We start from the raw sequence: 21,486 nt of genomic DNA, 5'->3' as shown, positions 1-21,486 counted from the left end.
TGAAATTTCTATCCCAAGAATCAAAACATGAACCTGAAAGTTTGGGACATGGCATGATCAAATATTCACAAAAATGTGTCTCCATTCAGAATTAATTTTGTGCAATGTACTTATGCAGGATGAAACCCTGATATTTCCACTTAATCAGCTTTGCTTATCAAACTCTTTTCTTTTCTCTTCATTCTAAAGTGAAGTGCAGGTCTTATCCTGCTAATGCATGATTTGATCAATCACAGGAAAATAGTGATGAACTGACAAATTTAACTACATTGCATAGTCAGTTCTCAGATAATGTACAGCGTGTCACAATTCCCAGTGTCATTACTCTCAATAAAGAAAATTTGTATATTTTGTCATTCTTGTAAACATTTAGTTCAGCAAGAATCATTTCACTGCATTTATTCAAAAAAGCAATGATTTCTAACCTCTTCAATCTTCCTGTTCTGGTGCGCCCTGAAGCAGCGCTGGATCGTCAAAGCAGCCTTTGTCTCCGTCAGCATTTGGGCGTAATGCCTCCTTGCCGTGGCTCCCCTGACAAGGGCCTGCAGCTTGATGGTATGGCACTGCAGCTGCCTGTACCTATGGCACTGCAGGTACCCTCTGAATGCTGCCTGTATGGTGATGGTGGCACCACGTGTCAAATAGTACTGCTCTCTGGTGCGGCGTCCTGCAGTGACTGCCCGATACCGCCTTTGGAAAACGATGACGGCTGAGCGTTTCCTGCAGTACAACCGCTCTGCCAGCATACGCCGAAAGTGCGCCTGCAAACAGATGGCTGCTCGGCGCAGCCTCATGTATGACCCTTGTGCTGCACGACGCCTGACATGTGACTGGATCAAAATTGCCGATCGGCGCATCTGCACGTAATCACTTCTGGTTCTCTTGGTTGCAAGGTACCCCTTGGCATGCTTCTGAATGGTACTCACTGCTAACAATGTTCTGCGATATCCCATCTTGACCACAAACATTCTAAAGGACGACTGGATTGTGACAGCAGCACCACGCTGCACCAGGTAATTCTTTCTTGTGGTGTGCATGCGGTACACTGCCTGTATTTTACGGGCCGCCCTATGTTTGGCAACCAGGTGCCTAGCAGATAAACCCCTGAAGGCACTCTGGAGAACCACAGCTGCTGCTTTCATTGCCATATAGTCATTCCTCATCTTTTTGCCCACCACATAGGCTCGGATCTGCCTCTGCAGCTGGACAAGTGTAGACCTCGTGCACTGGTACTCTTGAACCTGCCTCCAGCCCCTATACACTCTCTGGATTGTGGTGGCTGCTCTGTGCCACCTCTTCATTTGTGCCCTGACCAGGTAGCCACGGACCGCTGCCTGGAGAGTGATACAGGCCCCCCTGGTCAGCTGGTATCTCAGCCACTGCTCCTGTCCGCACTTCTTGGCCCTGTAGCACCTCTGGAGGATGACAGCAGCACACCTCATTGTGGTGTATCGACGCCTTGCAATAAGCTGACGGACAAACGCCTGAATCTTGGTGGCAGACACATGCTGACGTTCCAACTGCCTTCGAACAATGAGCCCCCGGAACACTGCCTGGACCGACACTGCGGCACTCTTGAGCTGAAGGTATTCTCGCTGGACTTGTTTAGCAAGCAGGTGAGCCCTGATGTGATCCTGGATCGTCTTCACTGCAGAGAGCGTTCTCCTGAAGGCTTGGGATGCCCTGTGTCTTCTGTATACTGATTGGATGACAGTAGCAGCTCTATGCTCTTTCTTCAGATGCTGCCTGGCAATGTATCCACGGGCGGCAGCCTGGACTGTGATGACTGCCCCCCGGTGCAGGTGGTAAGAGACCACTTCCCGATCCCTGAGGACCTTTGCTCTCCAGCGCCTTTGGAAAGCGAGGGCAGCATTGACTCTCTCTTCTTTCATTCTCCTGGTGGACACGAGGCTCTGGTATCCACGTACAGCTGCCTGGATCTTTATTGCTGCTGCTTTCTTTGCGGCAAACATTTTCCTCTCCCTGTGACAGCGATAGTGAGCCTGAATCCTGATTGCAGACTGCTGGAACAATTGGTACTCTGCCCGCATCTCCTTACCAAGTCTGAATGCTCGCACATGCCTTTGAACAACTAGTATGGCATTGCATGTTTTTTGGTACCTTCTCCTTTCCCTGTGTCCTCTGAATGCTGCCTGGATCTTTGTAGCAGCCTCTTGCCTTCTCTTGATTTCTCTGCGGACTACCAGTCCCCTCCAGGCTGCCTGGAGGGTGATGGCTGCACCACGCGTGATGTGGTACTGGAGCTGGACGGCTTGCCCAACGGTGCGAGCCCTGTACCCGGTCTGGAGCACTTGTGCAGCCTTGCAGAGTGCAAGGTAGCGCCTCCTGGCAACGAAGCATCTGAAAGTTGATTGGATCCTTGTGGCAGAGAGATGTTGCCGAGCGAGTCTCTTCCTCTGGAGATGTCCCCTGAAACTCGCCTGGAGGGTGATGGCTGCACCACGTGTTACGTGGTACTGGAGCTGCACGGCTTTCCCCAGGTTGCGAGCCCTGAACCTGGTCTGGAGCACTTGAGCAGCCTTGCAGAGTGCAAGGTAGTGCCTCCTGGCAATGAAGCATCTGAAAGCTGCTTGGATCCTGGTTGCAGACAAGTGTTGCTGAGCAAGACTCTTCCTCTGGAGATGTCCCCTCAGGGCTGCCTGGAGGGTGATGGCTGCACCACGCGTGACATGGTACTGGAGCTGCACGACTTTCCCCAGGTTGCGAGCTCTGAACCTGGTCTGGAGCACCTGTGCAGCCTTGCAGAGTGCAAGGTAGCGCCTCCTAGCAGTGAAGCATCTGAAAGTCGATTGGATCCTTGTGGCACAGAGGTGTTGCTGAGCGAGTCTCTTCCTCTGGAGATGTCCCCTGAAACTCGCCTGGAGGGTGATGGCTGCTCCTCTCATGATGTTGTATTCCATACAGATCCTGTTTTTCAGCAAGACAGCTCTGAATCTCCTCTGGAACACACAAGCGGCAGAGCGCAGAGACTGGTAATGCTTCTGAGCCTGATGTGCCCTAACTGCTGCCTGGATTGTTGCAGCTGCCCTGTGACGCTGCGCAAGCCTCATTCGTACCGACTTTCCTCTGGTGAGAGCTTGGATCTTGATGGCAGCCTCCTGCATCCTGAGATAGTCTGCTCTGATCCTAAGTGCAAGTAGGTGAGCTCTAATTTTGGTTTGAAGTACATGGGTTGCTCTACGCAGGGTGAGATACTTTGACCTGGCTAGATGACATCTGTAGTTAGCCTGTATGACAGTGGCAGCAACATGCTGCTGCTTGATAATGTGACGTGCGGTGTAGCCTCTGTACGCAGCTTGGATTGTAATCACTGCTCCTAGGATGATAAAGTAATCTTCTCGACAGTCCTGCATCAACTTCCAAGCCCTGAAGCGAGTCTGAATGACACCAACGGCAGACAATACTTTGACGTAGTGATTGCGTTGCATTTTTCCCCTGTATGCAGCTTGGATGACCACAGCAGCAGACCTCAGTTGGAGGAACTTCTTTCGGAGCATGTATCCCCGGAACCTCGACTGAAGAACAATGGCTGATTGCCGCATTGACGCAAACTCATTGAAGACCCTTTTGCCAAGCTGGCGTGCGCGGTAGTGTGTCTGCAAGACACGAGCAGCAGTTTTAAGTTGAACATATTTCTTCTGATTTATCCTCCGACGCATGGCAGCTTGGATGCGAATGGCTGCTGATCTTTGGTTTTGGTATATACGCCTTTGGACGCTGCCGCGATAGGCAGCCTGAATAACCACAACAGCTTCCCTGGTGGCTTGAAAACTTGACCTGACCGACCGAGCTACAACCAGTGCACGAAATCGTCGTTGAAGAACAACAGTGGCTCTCTGTGTCTTCAGATATTGGTTGCGCACAAGAGCTCCTCTGGCCATGGCTTGGATGTGAATGATGTTATATCTATCTTGAAGATAAGCCTTCCTCTGCATGTAACCCCTGAAGGCGGCCTGAAGTGTGATGACAGCCCCTCTAGTGTAGTAGAAGTCTTGTACAGCTTGGCGACCCATGCAGAGTGCCCGGTAGCGGGTCTGAAGAATGACAGTGGCAGAGCGGAGGCGGAGGTAGCGCCGCCTGGCAACGCAGGATCGGAACCAGGTCTGGAGAACAACTGAAGCCTGCTTCATCATGAGGAATTTGCTCCTGGCAACTTTACCTCGATAGGCTGCTTGAATGGTGATCGCTGCTCCTCGTGCCAAGTTGTACTCCCTGCGAGCCTTCCTTCCGAGAAGACGGGCGCGATATTGTGTTTGCAGTATGATTGTTGCTTCTCGCAACTTCCTGTAGGCCTGTCGGGCCTGGTGGCGCCGCACGACAGCTTGGGCTTTGATCACACTGCATCTCAGTTGGATGTACCTTGCACGAGCTTGGTGGCTGCGGACGACCGCTTGAAGAGTGATGGCAGCTCCGCGCACAAGGTTGAACTCTCGCTGCACATGTCGACCGAGCGCTAGGGCACGATAACGGACCTGCAACACTCTTGCTGCCTGCTGCATTTCCCTGTAGCTCTTCCGTGCTTGGTATCCCTTAAAATGAGCTTGGATGTGGACCACACTGCACCTGATTGTGCAGTACCGTTTTCTTTCCACATAACCTCTGTACGCAGCCTGTAGAAGTATTGCGCTCTTGACCCTTGTCACATGTTTCCTGGCCAGTTGTCCTCGGACGTGCTTCTGCAGGATGAGAGCTGCAGAACGTAGGGCAAGATATTCTCTATGCTGGACCTGACCTTGGAGCTTTGCCCTGTACAGAAGCTGCACCTTTGTGACCAAGCTCCTCAGCTTTTGGTAGGCAGTCAGGGCCTGATGTCCCCTGAAGTGAGACTGGAGAAGGATTGCTGCTGACCGCTGCTTCAAGTACTGCTGTCTCTGAAGGTAGCCTCTCCAGACCGCCTGAATCTTCAGTGCGGCGATCATCTTCTTGTAGAGCTTGCGAGCCTGGATGGCATTGGAAGAAAAGGGCAGACTTCCTTGATGAGTATTTGAATATGTGAATGGCGTTCTCATAATGCGATATATTTCTGCTTGATTTTACATCATATGATATTCATAGTTTCAATAGTAGTACTGTGGTGTGTAGAATAAAGATACATTCACAGATGGGGGAAGTTCTTGAGTCTCAAGTACAGTGTAAGCAAACACCAAAATTGTAACTCCTGCAGCAAACAGCATAAGCTCTGTCATGTGCTATTTCTTTCTTATACATTGACATATCAAATGCATGACTGGCTGTCAAGCAATACTATTTTATTTTGGCTGAACAGTATTACACAATGGTGAACATCTGCAGATCAATCATATCGTTGTTGGAAACCGTGCAAAATAAGAGTACAAACCAGGTATGCTAATTTCAAAATGAACAGAAGTTAATTAAGGTTTACTACCAGTTGAATACTGTACACGCTGTTATTTTCGCGTACAGATATTTTTTGCAAATGACGAGGTCATAGACATTTTCGCGAGATGTTGTTTTGGCGAATCGACGCCGACGCTTACATTAATGGTCTATTAACAAAGCACATGGAGACATTTTCGCGTGTTGTTAAATGCGCGATCCAACTGTGATTCGCGAAATTCATGGAAAACTAAATCCTTTTGAAATAACAGCTTACTAATGAGGTATTATTCATATGAAACATATTTACAAAGGGGCACAGAAGACAATGTTGAAACATATATCCCCGAGACCACAAGCATCTTGTACGGTCGTAAGATAAAATTTGCCTTACCAGTACGCCCCTCCACATTGCTTGAACTGCGACCGTAGCGTGCCTGAGAGTGAGGAACCTGCTCCTTGTTTGTCTTGTCTCCCTCCGTGACCGGTACCACTCCTGTATCAACGCAATGGCCCGCCTCTCACGCAGCATCCGCATCCTGCTCTGGTAGCCCCTCACGGCAGCCTGGATCAGCGTCACCGCATCCCGTTGCTTGGCAACCAGACGTCTGACGAGGAACCCCCTTGCCACGGCCTTGCAGAAAGATTGACATGAGGATCAAGTCTGATGTTAGTGCTTTCTGCGCATTTTGTTTTTAGATATTTGTCACAATTTTTCACATGAGCTAATGATAGTGCATATTGCTGTTCACTAATGTTACGATGAGAGTCCAGAAATGTAAGCCAGCATCAGCTAATTTGAGATGTGAAGTCATTTGATAAATGTAACAGATATTTGTGTTCGGTTCAAGTATCAGCCAGGAAAAGCTCATGCAAGAAATGAAGTATTTTTAAAGATGAAAAAGCTGTGATAAGAACTTCATAAACCTTGTTTAGTCAATACACAGTTTTTTTTTAATATGGCCCTAATATTTCAGCAATCAAGTATTGTGTCATTACTGATCAACAATTAAAAGAAATCAAGAGGAGAAATGTTTCATCACGATAAATTGTGACATTATGCCCTAATGAAAGAGGTGGTTATGGTATGAAGCTTTGTGACCATTCCATCAAAGGAAAGAAAGAGAGCAGAGGTAAAAAGCAGTGTCTACAAATTGAGAAAACTGATGGAAAAGAGAAGATTAAAATTGAAATGTATCAACAAGTCTTCTGAATTTTCCTGAAGTTTCTGCTTCTAAGAGCAAACTACACTTATTAGTGTCCAGATAGCCTACTAGAATCTGCTTTAATGTGGTAAATGCAGTAGCATTGTGAAAATAAAGTACCATGAAATGGGAAGAAATAAAGTGAAATGAAATACCTGGATGTGACTGGCTGCGCTGTGCTGCTTCTCCGCCTCTCTCTCCTCTCTCAGCTTCTGGGCCTTTCGTCGCGCCAGGAACCCCCGGGCCGCCGTCTGGAGGGCCAGGACGGAACGGGCCATGCGCTGGTGTCTACGCCGCAGGAGATAGGCTCTGACGGCTGTCTGTATCTTGGCGGCAGCAGACTCCCGCAACTATTATAAGACAAAATGAAGTGAAAAGGAGAGGAGAAAGAAGGAAGCGTACACAGTCATTTATTGTGTGAAAACACCTCCATGGTTGAGGCAGAGGTTTGCGGTCGGAGGTTGTATTATAAAGCATGTATTTGTTGAGGAACTGACCAGCAACATTTGCTTTGAATAGTCAAATTTTGCTTCAAAGATCAATTCAAATAGCTAATATGATGTGGTGAATCAGCCACATATAAAACACTGAGTTTCCTAGAAATATTGAAAGGCAAAACAAACAAACTCTAATACAAACAAGACAAAAGCAATGTTCCAAGCCATTGTATCAGCACAAATGAGCAACAAACATGTATTTTGAGCCACATTATTTCATGATTAGAAATATTGTTGAAGCTGTCCTATTTCTAAACCTGTACTCTGAACTTCAAGCAAGTCTGTTTTTTTTTTTTTCTTGTGGAACATGCCATGAAATTAAAGAACTGCTTGCAAACATTTTTTTTTCCAACTGCTTTCCTATTTAACTCCACTCAAGGTAAATACAACACAGAATATGAGAAATTTCAAGGGGCAAATATGCCGTTGTGGTAGATGTAAAAGAAGAAGAAATGTTCTAAATCAGGAATCATCAGAAAGAAGAAAGAAATACATCCCATCAGTTAGTGCCACATCTTATCACCACTATATTAGTTTCACAGATATCATTGAAAAGCTATAGCTTTACAATAGAAACTCCTCCTCCTTCCAAAAAATGAAAACAACAATGAAACAAAAATAGAAGTGAGTGACTGTGAACTCACAATCTTGGCTGCTTGCTCTTTTCGGAGCCGGTGGGCGCGCCAGGCCAGCTGGATGGTGCGCACTGCCCTCGTCTCCTGCCTGAGGTCCAGGAGGCGGGCGCAGAGGTAGGATACGTAGGTGATGACCACCTTCTCGTCCGGGATGGTGTTGGACATGTCGGCCGAGCGCACCATCATGGGCACCCCGCCGAGCTCGGCCACCTTGTCGTAGAGGAGCTTGAAGTTCTGCCGCTCGTGGGCCAGCAGCTTGTCGTGGTCAGTCTGTTTCCCGGTGGCTGAGTGTGTGGGAAGAAAGAAAGGGGGGGGGGGGGGAGGGAGGGGAAAAAGGATGGGGTGGGGATGAAAAGGGGTGCAGGAAGGGTGGTGAGGGTCGATAATTATCAGTCACTTGGTAGTCGTAGCACAAAATGTAACAGATTTCAAAAGAGCTACAAAATCACACTATTTATGATGTTAAGCTTAATGAACGCGCATGAATCTTTTATTTTTCTTTAACCCTAACTAGGCCGGGCTATTCAGGTAGATGATAGAGCCGGGGGGGGGGGGGGGGGGGGGCCTCCCAGGCCCCCCCTCCGGATCTCGGCCGTCGACCGCGCGATCGCGACGAAAATTGGCACACGCATTGCCTATGATGTAATCTAAAGTACCATGAAGTTAATTTTGTCAAAAATTATCATTTACACTAAATTGTGCTAATTTATGCATAATGATGCATGAAATCAGACAATTTGGTATAAATCACTAATTAAAGCTCAAAACAGGCACATTTTTTGTGTAAATATTCTTTTTAGTGTCCTTAGCAAATGTAAGAGAAAAAAATTGCGCAATCAGAAAAAATTTCCTAAGTATTTTATTGTTTTTTTAATTTCTTATGTATTTCTTTGTTTTTTCGACTTTACGTTTTTCATTGTTTTTTCGATGAAATTTGTCCGTGACATCGTTCCGAACAAGAAAATGCGTTATTAATTGATTTTAATCAATAAAACCCCAAAAATATCATGCTTTTATGAAATTTGCCTGGAAACACAGTTTGCATTGATATTGTACACAAATTCACGTTTTTGAGCAATTTTTGGTCTGACATGCACGTGCATATTTATGCGCAACTTCGGAACCGCACGCCCGGGCATCGCAAATTTGGTGTCAAAAGATGCGGGAGACTCGAAAGAAAAAAGTCATGAAACGTCGCGACGATAGCTTCTCGCGATAGCGATACATCGCGCGAAACGTCGAGGGGGGGGGGGGCCTCGGAGGCCCCCCCCCCCCCCCCGGCCTAGTTAGGGTTAAAACATCAACAATACAGCATGCTTTTGAGTTGGCTAATGTTTATCAGCTTATGGATATCGAGCTGGTGTTGGAATCCAGTTACAGATTTGAGAAATCCGTTTCTTGACACATGTAAAGTTGATTCAATTCATAATCGTATGATATGTGACAACGCACAAGAAGTGTATTATTTTACACTGTTAATATCAGAATGCCCGCATCAGACCACATTCAATATCATTTTTTAATTGCATGTAAAAGAGAAAATAATTGTTCTGGTTCCATATTATGCTTTTCACCATATTTCTACAATGTATGGTAGACAATTTATAACACTATAAGGATGCATCTTACTTCTAGATTCACAGAAACATTTTAGGAGTTTGGTCAAGTGGACTCTATGAATTCAAAATCTGCATATGAAATGCAATTGTGGTATTGCAGGATGTAACATATGGTAAAGAAATATGAAAATTGGGCAGGGGAAGCAGCAAGACTTACTGGGTGAAAAGGTCTGGGACCAGGTACCGTTGAAATCATCCAGGGAGCTGTTAAGGTCCAGTGCCTCCTCCCTCTGAAAGTGCATGAGGGTGGTGTCCTGGGAGATGCACTCGTAGGGCAGGAGGGCGGGGTGGTAGTGGTGGACCAGCAGGCACAGGGCACGCCCGTCGCAGAACGACACAGTGAAGTTCTCGATCTGTGGTGTGTGACATGTCAAAGTTACGATGATAGTATTGATCATCGTCACACCATTTACGACAGCTGTTTTACTTCTACTGGCATTAATATCAGTACAACTGCCACTACTATTACTACTAATACACAGTGATACTATTACAACAACTACTATTACTACTGTAACCTAAAGTATCACTTCTGCTACCTGGGAACACAACTTTTACCACTACTTGTACTACTAATAATACCACTATTACCACTACTGTTACTATCAGCATCACGACTGATACATCTGTATCACTCTGTGTCTACTATAAATACCACTACTACTATTATTATAAATATCACTACTGCTACCACTTCAACCTCTACTATTACTAGAACTATTACATCTGCTGCTGCTGTTACTGCTATACCACGAGCACAAAATGCCACTGCTGTTACTACAACTACTCTGTCTACATTCTAAGTGGTTTTAATCTATGTGTACTTGACTAGACAGGGCTTGGTTTGGACAGCAAAAATACAACTGTCCAACAAAGATATCTACCCATCCTGACCTGCATGCCGTAGAAGGAGCACACCGCCTTGCACCAGTCCATCAGCAGCATGAGCTGGGAGCTCTTGAAGTACAGGTGGGGACCGTTGGCCCCGGGGCCCGAGGGGCGCTGCTGGGTGGCCCCCGTCTTGAGGGCGTCGAACTGGCGCCGCAGTTGCCGGTTCTTGGTGAGGAAGGCAATCTCCTCCTTGAGCTGCTTCTCGTTCAGCATCACGCCCACCTGCAACGAGGAGTTCAAACCATTCTGGCTCTGACTGGCTGGTTTCCTGATGTATTCAAATTTATGGTAAATGTTCCCCCTTAGACCCCAGATATACAGATTTCATTGGCTTGTTCACAAATGAATTCTAATTACTGTTAAATCCTCCAAAACCTAAGGTTCAATATACGATAATTGTATACCAGTTTACTCATTCAAATTAATTTCCCAATTAAGAGTCAATCACAAGATTTTTACAAGGATAATTCACTCATGTATTTCAATTTCTGGTAATTCCATCCTCAAGACTCAAATACAAGATTTTTGATAGGGTGATCCACTAGTATATCCAAATTTATAAATAATTTACCCCCTGAAGACTCAGATGCAAGATTTTCAGTACCGGTAGGTTGATTTACTATGTACATGTATTCAATCTATGGCAATTTATGACACAGATACAGTTTTCAACAGGCCAGTTTACTAATGAGTTCAACTTTATCAGGGTTTGACACTAACTTTTTTTTTTTTCCTGTTGGCTCGTTTGGGCTGCTAAAATATCTGAATTGACAATTTTGGGGAGCTGAAAAAGAAATATAGTGGTAGGGTTTGTACAGTTCTGGTCGAGGTGAGGATTTAGCTTTTAACGTTTTGCGAGATATTCAGAAACCACTCTATGAGATGTCAAAGAGCATGCAGTTCTAAGGGGTATCAAAAGTTTATTCGATGAAAATCGGTTTTGAAATGGCTGAGATATCCAAAAACAAGGTGAAACAAAGAGATCCTAATAAAGTTGTGGCATGTCACCTTTTATTATTAGCACTTTTTTTGGATATCTCAGCCATTTGAAAACCAATTTTCATCAAATAAACGTTGAATCCTTCTTAAATGCATGCTCTTCCATATTTCATAAGAGGCTTTTCATTATCTCACTTAGGAATGTTCAAAACATGAATCCCCACCTCAACCAGTACTGTACAGTCCCTTTAAAGGAAACATAAAAATTCAATTTGAATGTAAGCTACACAATTGGGTTACCAAGATACGGCCTTTTACGAAATTTGGTGGCCCGACAACAATTTTCAGTGGCCCTGGGCCACCACTGATGTCCAGCCATGTTTACAGTAGCAGTAACTTCACTCAAGTTCCTCTTTCCTCACCTGGTAGTGGAAGATAATCCTCCAAAGTAGTTCTAGTGTCTTCTCTCGGTGTCCGTCCACGATGGCTCTCTCATTTAGACCACCTCCTGACCAGACATGAACACATGCAGAAGATAGTGACCATTTAAAGGTGAGAATATCATCAGCAAGTTCTGAATCTAATCCATCATTCCATTTACAAGGCATTCATGTTTTAACAAACACAGCTATAGCAAAAATCATTAGTATGAAAATGCAAAAATTCAGGCCCCAAAATTATCATCATTATAGTCTATGGTGCACAATTCCCTTCAGTTGGAATGAAATTTCGACAAAACAAAAGAAGAAAACTGCTTGTTCCGAGGACTTCCTAATTACACACTTGTACAGAAATCACAATCCATCTGCTAGTCTATGCATTTCTCTTAATATATCTACAACTATAAAGATAATCTTTTTAACAACTGATCTATAGGGATTCATCATGGTTTTATATGTGACCCTACATCACAAAACCAACAAAAAGTCGCCAGACATGGATTTTTAGTTAAGGGCAGATTCTGAAAGAGCAGACCCTTAGAAGCTCTAAAATTATGTATAACTCAATTCAGATGGACTTCCTTAACCTATCTAAATACTGGAAAGAAAGCATCCACTCTGGAAAAGTGTGAACTGAGAAAAGAGACTCTGAAGTTCAGGGTCTATTCAAGCGCTTAATCTTTACCAAGCCGTGCTAGCTGTGTGATGAGAGGGACAAAACACAGGATGTCAACCACCGGAGCAACAACAATGAAGGGATTCTCAGATTAAGCTGAAATTAAGCATGCTTTATTAACACATTCTGTCCATAATAAATGCCAACTTTCAAAGCAGTAGCATATTATCATTTTTAAAAGTTATTAGACTTGAAAGTGAAGAGTATGCAAAGGATTTCAAGAAATGAAAGGAGGCTTCTCAGACATACCTGATCATTCTACTCTCCCCCCAAAAAGGGTTGTAGAAAAACTGCTCAAAACACACTTTCCCATTCATGTTATGATCCAAAAATTAAGAATAACGTAGAAGGATAGTTCTCTCAGAAAATATGAAAAACTCAAGATTGACTCAGCTGACCCATTTCACCTTTTTGAGGTCCTTATGTAAAATCAAGGGTGTGACTTTTTGTTCGTTTTGTGATGCACGGGCACATATACAGTAAACCTCGCATGAGTCGAAGCTCTCGGGACTGACAAAAATGCGTCGACTTAAGTGTAATTCGACTCTCGCGAGAGTCAATTTTTTTTTCGACTCACAGACAGTTATGTACATGTATTATAGTACATTTGCATGCATGTGTGTGTGTGTGTGTGTGTGTGCGTGTGTGTGTTTGCATTCAAATTTGTCTGTTCTTGAAGATAATGTTCTTATTTTGTTCAAAATTGACCATGGAATTTGTATCAATACTAGTAGTTAAACGTAGTTCTGAGAATGTCTGCGCCCGGCAATGTGCATGTGCTATGTCTGTGGTGCAACATAGGTAGCCATCACTGTCAACCTACCCTGAGACAAACACTCTCCCAGGCCCATCCCACCTCCATTGAACAAAACTATACAGCCAGCCGGGCACGCACAAACAAGCTCCGCCCACTTGACCTGTCACTAAAATATTAAAGCAGCGATTGGTTGACCAAGGAGTTCTGGCTTGACATGGATAAAGTATGAATGTGCTGTGTGTATGGATAAAGTATGGATCGATGTTCTGTGTGTATACATGTATACATGTGTATGTATTCGACATGCGTGCGGAGCGGTACGGTGAGTGTGCATGCTTACGTGCAGCAGGCCAGGGACGGGGTTCTGCGACATGCCGATTTTTTTGTTCTCCTCTAAATGTAATGAGAATGCCAGACAAATCTTCTTCGGCTCAAGTGATGTAAACTACGTGTATTTTGTACAAAAGGGACTGAATGTTTTACTTCGACACAGCCGAAATTCGACTCTCGTACTTCGGCTTATCCAAATATTTCTTAGAGAAAATACATAGGGAAAAATCGGGACTTTTTATTTTGCTTCGAGTTAAGTGATTTTCGACTCACTCGACGTCAACTTATCCGAGGTTTACTGTAGTACCCTTCTGAAAGTCAGTCTGGAACTTTCAATTATAAACTTTGACACAAAGCTGATCCATTATGACTAGTAAGGATACTCCCCAAATTAATATTTTCCACCTCTTCGGTGCATATTATCTCAGGTTTTTCCAATGTTTATTGAGACATAAAGTCTGCATTGTACCAATCACAATGACGTTAATCCTCCTTGACCCATACTAAGCCCCATACATCAAAGAAAATAAGAAAATTCATGAATGAAATAATACAATGAATTTTCATTGTGTCACAGTACGCTAGCTTAGGTGAAGAAAATCTTTAATAAAAAGTCAAGTGCAAGAGTTGACAAATGTGCACAGGACCAGAAATGTAATGATGTTTACTATGAATTGACTTATATCCTTGTCCTTCTTCTAATCCCCCCCCTTTTTTTTTTGCGGATTTCTTACCTTCAACATCGATACCCCTCTCTCGGAGGCTCTTGAAGGCCACTTCAATGTTGTGGATCTTCTGCAGACGGCTGATGGCTGGCACCCGAAGCTCTCTGGACAGTGTCCAGTTGTGGGTCAGCAACTCCACTACCCGTCTGCAACATTCACAGAAAAACAATTAGCCATCAGTGGTAGCTATACTGTAAGTCAAGAAGTTTTCGTGAATTGTGGCAGACGGCCTCTTTCGTGGCATGAAGTTTTCGCAAAATACCACTGGCATTCAATGAACATAATGTAGACAAGAACTTATGCATGCATTTTAATTTCATGAAGCTTGGCTCTCGCAAAATTTGCGAAATTAAAATGCACCCAAAAATATCTGGTTTCACAGTAATTGTCAATGTCAACATTGGAAAACATGGTCTTTCACAAGTGTTCTCATTTGCTTACAGCTGAAATCACCAAAGCGCACACTGTACATGTATGAGGATTGGCTGTATATTCATTCACATGGACAACACATTTCCACAGTTCTCTTGAAGTGCATTTTTTAAGTATCAAACCACCTGGCCATTAGAGTTTGTAATGTTTGGAAATCAAGAGATGCTACCTTGTACGCATTGCAAAATTATGTGCACGGTACGGCAAACATCAGCACCATGTTTATACCCATCCTTGACACATCTCCATGCTCTATAGATACTGTTACAGTGGAAATTTCCATGTGAATAATTTTTCGCCATCACCCTGGTAAAATCGATCTTGTCATTTCAAGACTTAGCAACTCTCCCGTCAATACTCACGCAAGTCGGACACCGCAGCGTAGGTCAACAGCAAGCTTGGTGACAGCGAAGTCGAACTCATCCAGGGGTTGCTGGACGTGGGTGACGGAGTAGCCCAGGAAGCTGAGGTGACGGGTGATGTCGCCCTCGCCCCTCAGGTACTTGCGGGAGAACTCCAGGAGAATGTCCCGACTGGACTGAGGGGCAAAATAAGGATTGAAACTTATAAGTGTAATTGCTGGTAATCTTTTGGATGAATTTCGACACCGTGGTACTCTTTCTAAGAAAAAACATAAGCTTGCATTCAAGATTCTAAAGTACACTGAATGACGAACTTCCTAAAGATCACAATTTTAGCACACCTTGTCAGATCAGATTTTATCTAATAAGAGAGGCCGACATTCATCTCTACTACACACCACAGAGAAAAAATAACATCAGCAAACTGAAAATCACTGAAGTCTAGTGGGGAGCTCTGCCGGCAAGAACCTTACCTTGAGTGCGGCATCCTTGCAAAAGAGGCAGGGGTCGTGGTCGATAAGCCTTGTCAGCTTGGCGCGGTCCAGGAAGAACACGAGCATGAGGAACTTCTTCAGCGTGAACTGGGCCAGGCTGGCCGCATAGCCTGGAAGGGCAGGAATAGACGGTGTGTTTGCACTCAGTGAACAGTTTGTCCATATCGAGGTTTGCAAAGATACACAAGCAGTTATGTGGATGTCTGTCAATAAACTACTGTACTATATACAGTCAAACCTGTCTATAGCGGCCACCCAAGCGAGACAGAAAAAGTGACTGTTACAGACAGGTGGCTGCTATAGACAGGTAATCCAACTTTGTGTGCATTGCTTACATGTAGGCCCTACATGTATCATCGTTGTATCCTTACATGTACATGTTTGTACATGTGGGTAATTCCATGAAGTTGGAGCAGTGTCCATGTAGCATCGTGATATCTAAAAAAATACATTTCAGCATAACTCAATATTAATTATGCTATACATTTATTGTTTGTAGGCTTTACATTTGCATTGAGACCACACATTTTCCTGGAAATTTTGTGCCATTCAGACTCAATTTTGATGAAGTTATTAAACAATATGTAACAGTGTCTTGTAGCATCGTGACGTGTCCATGTAGCATCGGTCCATTTTATGCGATTAAGATCAGGTACATGTGAAGGTGGTGATATCTTTGTGTGTTGTTAAATTTGGAGGTCCATCAGTGATTCGTGAAATTCTCCCAAACATAACATCTTTACCGTAGTCCTAGACGGGGGACAGACGTTTTACCTTCTCCAAACAGATTTGGGACCGTTGGGTGGGCGTAGTCTGCTGCTATGTCGGGGTTGCCAAGGAGACGCGTCACCACAAATCGTGAGATGCCGTAGACATCGCTGTTATCCTGGATTGGTAGGAGCTCGCCGTAGATCGTCTGGAGCGTGAAGTGAAAAGGGACATTGACTAGTAGTAATCAGTTAGATGTAGATCACATTATAGTAGTTAATCTCTGTGTTTGTACAATTGATATGCATTTACAGATAGTTCCCTCTTTTTTTCTCTTTCTCTTTGATAGAAAAGAAATTGCATGAACAGTGAAATGACAAAGCTGTTATACATAAAATCCTCGAGAATACTTTTATGAATTAAATGTAACAGCAGTAAAAGAAATTACAATTATCTGGGCATTTTACGACACAAACAGGTATGTTCTGTGAAAGCCACAGGCAGTAGTCATGCAACACACACAAAAACAAAACTCCATTAATATATATGATCAATGCCTTCACAAACCACTGCTGTCCAGTTCATCAAGTGTTACTTTTGTCTGTGATTTTCATTTCATACGTATTCTCAGCCAATCACATGCAAGGATTTCAGTAGCTTAAAACAGCTGGCAGCGACTGACAGGTTTTATGAAATGCTGTCCTGGTTTTGAAGAATGAAATTAATGACAAACGTCTCATAAATAAGTGTAGAGGACAACTTTCAGGCAACAATATCGATCTCGACCCATAATACAATTTTTTCCATTATGACTCACCTCTAAGCCAATGCGCAACCACAGAGGGTTGTAACACAGAATCATGTTCAGCAGCTCTTGTTTGATACCTGCAGAAAAGGAAAGGCGATAGAATAAACTATTAGCGAAGAACCAAACCATAATCGCTTCCCGCCTCAAAAATAAAAAAAGAGAAAAGAAAACAACTTTACGTAATTTGCCCTGGTAATATAATCCTGTAGACATAAACCATTTCTTCAATGCGGATCTACAGTCCTTTATCGCTTGCAGAAAAATTGTGCAACTTTGCCCAAAACATAACTGCAATAACTAGAAACCAACTGAGAAAGAATACGAGCCGAAGCAACAGAATCATCAGGGGCCTGTCTTATAAAGACTTGTGATAGAAATCAATCACAAGTTTTTTGTGTGCTGCAATGCAAGTTGCGATTGATTTGGGGACTTGTGATTGATTTGAAGGCTTTATAAGACGGGGCCCAGAATTGCTTCAATGAATTCAGACAGTTGTTGCATATTATGATATATCAAACATGTTTCTCTCTCTACCCCTTTATCAGTTGCAGATACACTATATTTACAATTTCTACCCATGTACATACCAAGGTCAGCATGCAGCATCTTGTCACCGCGGACGACGATCCTCCCTTTCTCCACCTCCGCCTCCACCTTCTGCAACACCCGGATGACGGGCTCGCTCTGGAAGAGCAGGCAGGCCCCCCGGCGCAGCCGGTTCAGCCGGCGCCTGGCCGTGTAGGCCCGCAGTGAGAGGTCCTCCTTGGATGGGGCGGGCCCCACCTTGCTGGCCCCTTCCAGACACAGTAGGTGGGCATCAACTATAAATGAAGATACATTCACAAAATTCACAAAAGAAACAGATGCACTTTGAAAGTGGGTCTTCAGACAAATGAAGCAGAATGAAACCACACAAACATGAACTATACTTTGATTTTGACAATGTTTGGTAAAATACATGTACATCAACAGTGGATCTATAGCTTGTAAATTTGTACCTCATTCCTGCATTTGACACATTTACCCGAGATAAAAACATAAAATACAGATAAACATGTCTATAAAATATTTTTTTTTGACCATCCATGCGGATCCCCTAATTTCCCTCTTTTCCAAGGTACATTTGTATCTACCTCGTACTTGACAAAAGGTTATTAGATTCTGAATGGGTGACACTGCTTTTATTTAGTCTGTAGAAACTTAAAGAGCAGTACAGTTTAACCCTAAAGGGGGGGCGCGGATTCCGGATTGTGTTATAAGATTTTTTGAAACAATCAATTTCTAATTTTAATCAATTAATTATGCAAATTAAGCTCAAGGTGATATTTTAGCTTAATTAAAAGCATTGAGAGTCTAATTTTTTATCTGTAAATCTGTTTTAGCATATTCAACAATTGTACATCACAAAAACTTCCAAAACTCATTTCAATTCTTATGTATTTTATTGTTTTCAGAATTTCTTATGTATTTCTTTGTTTTTCAACTTTTGTTTTTTCTTTGTTTTTTCATTGGAAATTGTCACTGACCACTTTTCTACCATAATTAGCACAAAATTAATCAATGAAAGTGATTAATTGTAAAAATAATCAGGTTTTTATGCCTTTCATGACAGAGCACTGTTTTTCATAGGAAATGTACACAAAATCACAAAATTGTGCCCGTTTTGGAGCGACATTCCGTTACAAAAATGGGCGTGGCTTCGCAAAAGTATGCGCGGACGTTGCAAATTTGGTCTCAAAAGTTGCGCGAGACTTGAACGAAGAAAGTCAAGAAGCCTCGCGATGAGGCCTTCTCGCGTTACAGAATTATAGCGCGAAACGTCGAGGGGGGCGGATTCCGCCCCCCCCCCCCGGCCCTTTTAGGGTTAACCTGTTGAATGCAAAGACAAAAAAAAAACAACGAAGAAATTATGACTCAGTGATCCTTGTACACATATCAATACAATGTACCTCTTAATGAGAGATAGCAATAATTGCACATCCTTTGGTATACAGACAATTGCATAATGGGCTAAATAAGAAGTAATGAAGTTGATTCTTCTGGAGTATGCATTGTGAACCACCTGTACTCAATGTAAGCGTTTATGGTATACAAATTCTGTGTATCTCGGTATGGAGAGTATCAAAGACTCACTCTTAATTTTCTTGTTGGGGTCCTTGGGCGTGTCCACTTCAGGGGTCAGGATGTAGTTGAGCCAGCAGGTGAATGCCCGGTCCTGCTTTTCCATCCACCGCTCATCGTAAAAGATGTTCTTTGCCGCAAACGGCAGTGGGTGTCTTGGAAGAGCTGTTTGCCCAGAGGTAGGCAGAAAAGAAGAAGAAAAAAAAAAAGGCTGATGAGGATAACCCAACAACAAATGAATTGAAAACTAAATTGAGATAGCAATAGTGAACTCGCAACTTTGAACCACATTATTCGCAGTGTTTGACATCAAATGTTTATATAGTGTAGTGGAAATTACATTCAGTTGACTAAGATGATCAGAGAAAATCAAACCAGGAGAAGCCGATAGCATGGCAGAAATAAAATGAACAAGAAAAAGACAATAAAATGATATTGCAAAAGGAGAAGAAAACTTGATACAAAGAAGTAGCATAGGTGGCAGTAGCAGTAAAGGCTACAGCAGAAAGAGAGAAGGTGCTGTCAAATAGATTGATACCTGTTCGAGTGGGCTTGATCAGCTGGAGCTTGGCCATTGGGACACCCTTGACTGCCTTGGGAGCTCTTGGCTTGCTCCTGGCAGGTTTGGCAGCAGCTGCGGCCGGAACTTCCTTCCCAATGGCTGCAGCCTTCCTGAGAGCCACGGTCCTGTTCATGAGCTGGGAGGACCCTGGCTTGGTGGTGCCTTTCTTGAGGGACGCACCCTTGGCAGTTGCAGAAGCAGCGGCGGTGCCCTTTCTTAGAGAGGCCTTGTGCTCTGGGGAAGGGCGACTCTTCTTGGGTGGGCTGGTCTTCCCGTGGGGATCACTGAGCCTCTTCCTATTCAGCTTGCTGGTCACCACACTCCTGTGGATTGTGAAATCCTCCCCTGGCTTCGGAGATGATCTGGCAGCAGCTCCCACCGCCCTCTTGGGCGCACTGGAGGGAGACGGTTTCGATACCTGTTTCCTTGCAGGAACTTTCACAACTGCAGCCGAACTTCGTCCGCGGGCTACTTGTCCTGACCTACTGCTGGTCTCTCGAGCTGATAGGCTGCCGGAGGGAATTTTGTGACTTTCTTCTGCTGGAATCTTTTCACTTTTTCCAAGGGAGATGCGCCAGGCCTGGGATTGGTTCTCTCTCTCTGGTTCAGAGATCGTTGCTACATCAGTTATCTGACTATCAGGAAGGGATGATTTTGAAATATTAGTCTTCTCTGCTTCTGGTCCGAAAGGTTCGTCTGCTACGCTGGGTGAAGTGTCTTCTGGAATTGGCTCAACATCTACTACCCCAGATCCTAACTCTGGTTCATCTTCCACTTGCTCAACTGGCTCGATGGTGTCTGCAATCTCCTGTCCAGTAGAAGACCTACGTTCATCCTTGACAAAAACATCATCGTCATGAGTAGATGGTCTGCTAATGGTTGCTGTTTTCTGGTAAGGCTCATCATCTTCAAGGGAGTCCCTGTCCATACTCCCCTTACTGGGCTCCTTGCTGCTTTCACCAATGACTGGTTCTTCCATCACTCGGTCCGCTGGGCAAAAGCTGTCATCGATTCTTGTCGATGTCAAGGGACACTCCTCCCGCTGGCTGTCTGTGCCAAAGATTTTCTGTGCGGATGACGCCGGTGTGGCCTCGACATGGCTTATCTCGGCATCAGCAAAGGTCAACCGATGCGGGACAGCACGTTTGCCGTCGCTGAGCCGGGATGATGGCGACTTTGCCTTTGTCACAGTGGCCATCTGCTCCTTTGACAGCCTACGGATGGGATCCGCAGGGGCCTTCTTAACAAGCACCACCTTCCGCATGCAGGACTCTTCTCCCTCCCTCCTTCTCTCTTCCTTCTTTTGCAGCAGAGGAGAGAGACCATCGCACACAGTCAGGGTCTCCCTTTGCGGCGTACTCCTAATTTTGCCGTCGGCAAAGGGAGACTGCCCGGCGATCTCAGACAGGGCCTTGGCAGTGAGCTGAGGGCTGAAGGCGCACACTTTCCCTCCCACAATCACCCTCTCCACCTGGTTCCCAGCAAATGCATGACTCGGAGTCAGCACCTGCTCGAGGACAGTTCCCACTGACCTGGCGCGAGCCTTCCTCGTTCTGGGTGAATCAGCGTGTTTCGTCCCCTTGTTGGGGACCTCGTTCTCTTTGTTGTTGACTTCTTGGCAAGGTTTCTGCTGGGGAGACTTCTTGTGGACAAACGTTTCCCTGCGAAGGTTTGTGACAGTGAGGGCATTCCTTTCGGCCTGAACAGCTTGACCCTTGCGAGCAGTATATGTTGATCTGCGATTTACATTTTTCTGCAAGGATATAAATTTTGGAACAAGTAGTAAAAACTGACAGACCTTGAGGGGTAAATAACTCAATCGACAGATTACAGAGATCATGGTGACAATTATTTCAGGTACAGGATTTGCAGTTTGATATTGTCTTGTTTTTTTGAGAGCAAAAATCTGACATGCCAGGAAAATACA

The 21,486-nt window shown here is 44.3% G+C and overlaps 1 protein-coding gene across 1 annotated transcript in view; it reads right to left on the bottom strand.

The window, feature by feature from the left end:
- The window catches only part of LOC140236145 (abnormal spindle-like microcephaly-associated protein homolog), a 32,164-nt gene that overhangs the window by 7,130 nt on the left and 3,548 nt on the right, over window positions 1-21,486 (bottom strand). Inside the window, exons 3-17 of the mRNA XM_072316116.1 lie at window positions 19,536-21,312; window positions 19,010-19,162; window positions 17,464-17,697; window positions 16,886-16,953; window positions 16,135-16,276; window positions 15,340-15,470; window positions 14,867-15,042; window positions 14,082-14,218; window positions 11,567-11,652; window positions 10,209-10,427; window positions 9,472-9,667; window positions 7,705-7,979; window positions 6,719-6,913; window positions 5,753-5,992; window positions 426-4,961 (exon numbers count right to left, since the gene is read on the bottom strand). Of these exons, the coding sequence (XP_072172217.1) occupies window positions 426-4,961; window positions 5,753-5,992; window positions 6,719-6,913; window positions 7,705-7,979; window positions 9,472-9,667; window positions 10,209-10,427; window positions 11,567-11,652; window positions 14,082-14,218; window positions 14,867-15,042; window positions 15,340-15,470; window positions 16,135-16,276; window positions 16,886-16,953; window positions 17,464-17,697; window positions 19,010-19,162; window positions 19,536-21,312 (8,565 nt within the window). The remainder of the gene's footprint in view (window positions 1-425; window positions 4,962-5,752; window positions 5,993-6,718; window positions 6,914-7,704; window positions 7,980-9,471; window positions 9,668-10,208; window positions 10,428-11,566; window positions 11,653-14,081; window positions 14,219-14,866; window positions 15,043-15,339; window positions 15,471-16,134; window positions 16,277-16,885; window positions 16,954-17,463; window positions 17,698-19,009; window positions 19,163-19,535; window positions 21,313-21,486) is intronic.

Source organism: Diadema setosum, chromosome 12 (genome assembly GCF_964275005.1).
Source record: "Diadema setosum chromosome 12, eeDiaSeto1, whole genome shotgun sequence".
Taxonomy (NCBI): Eukaryota; Metazoa; Echinodermata; class Echinoidea; order Diadematoida; family Diadematidae; genus Diadema; species Diadema setosum.
This window is presented reverse-complemented; position numbering and strand designations above follow the sequence as displayed.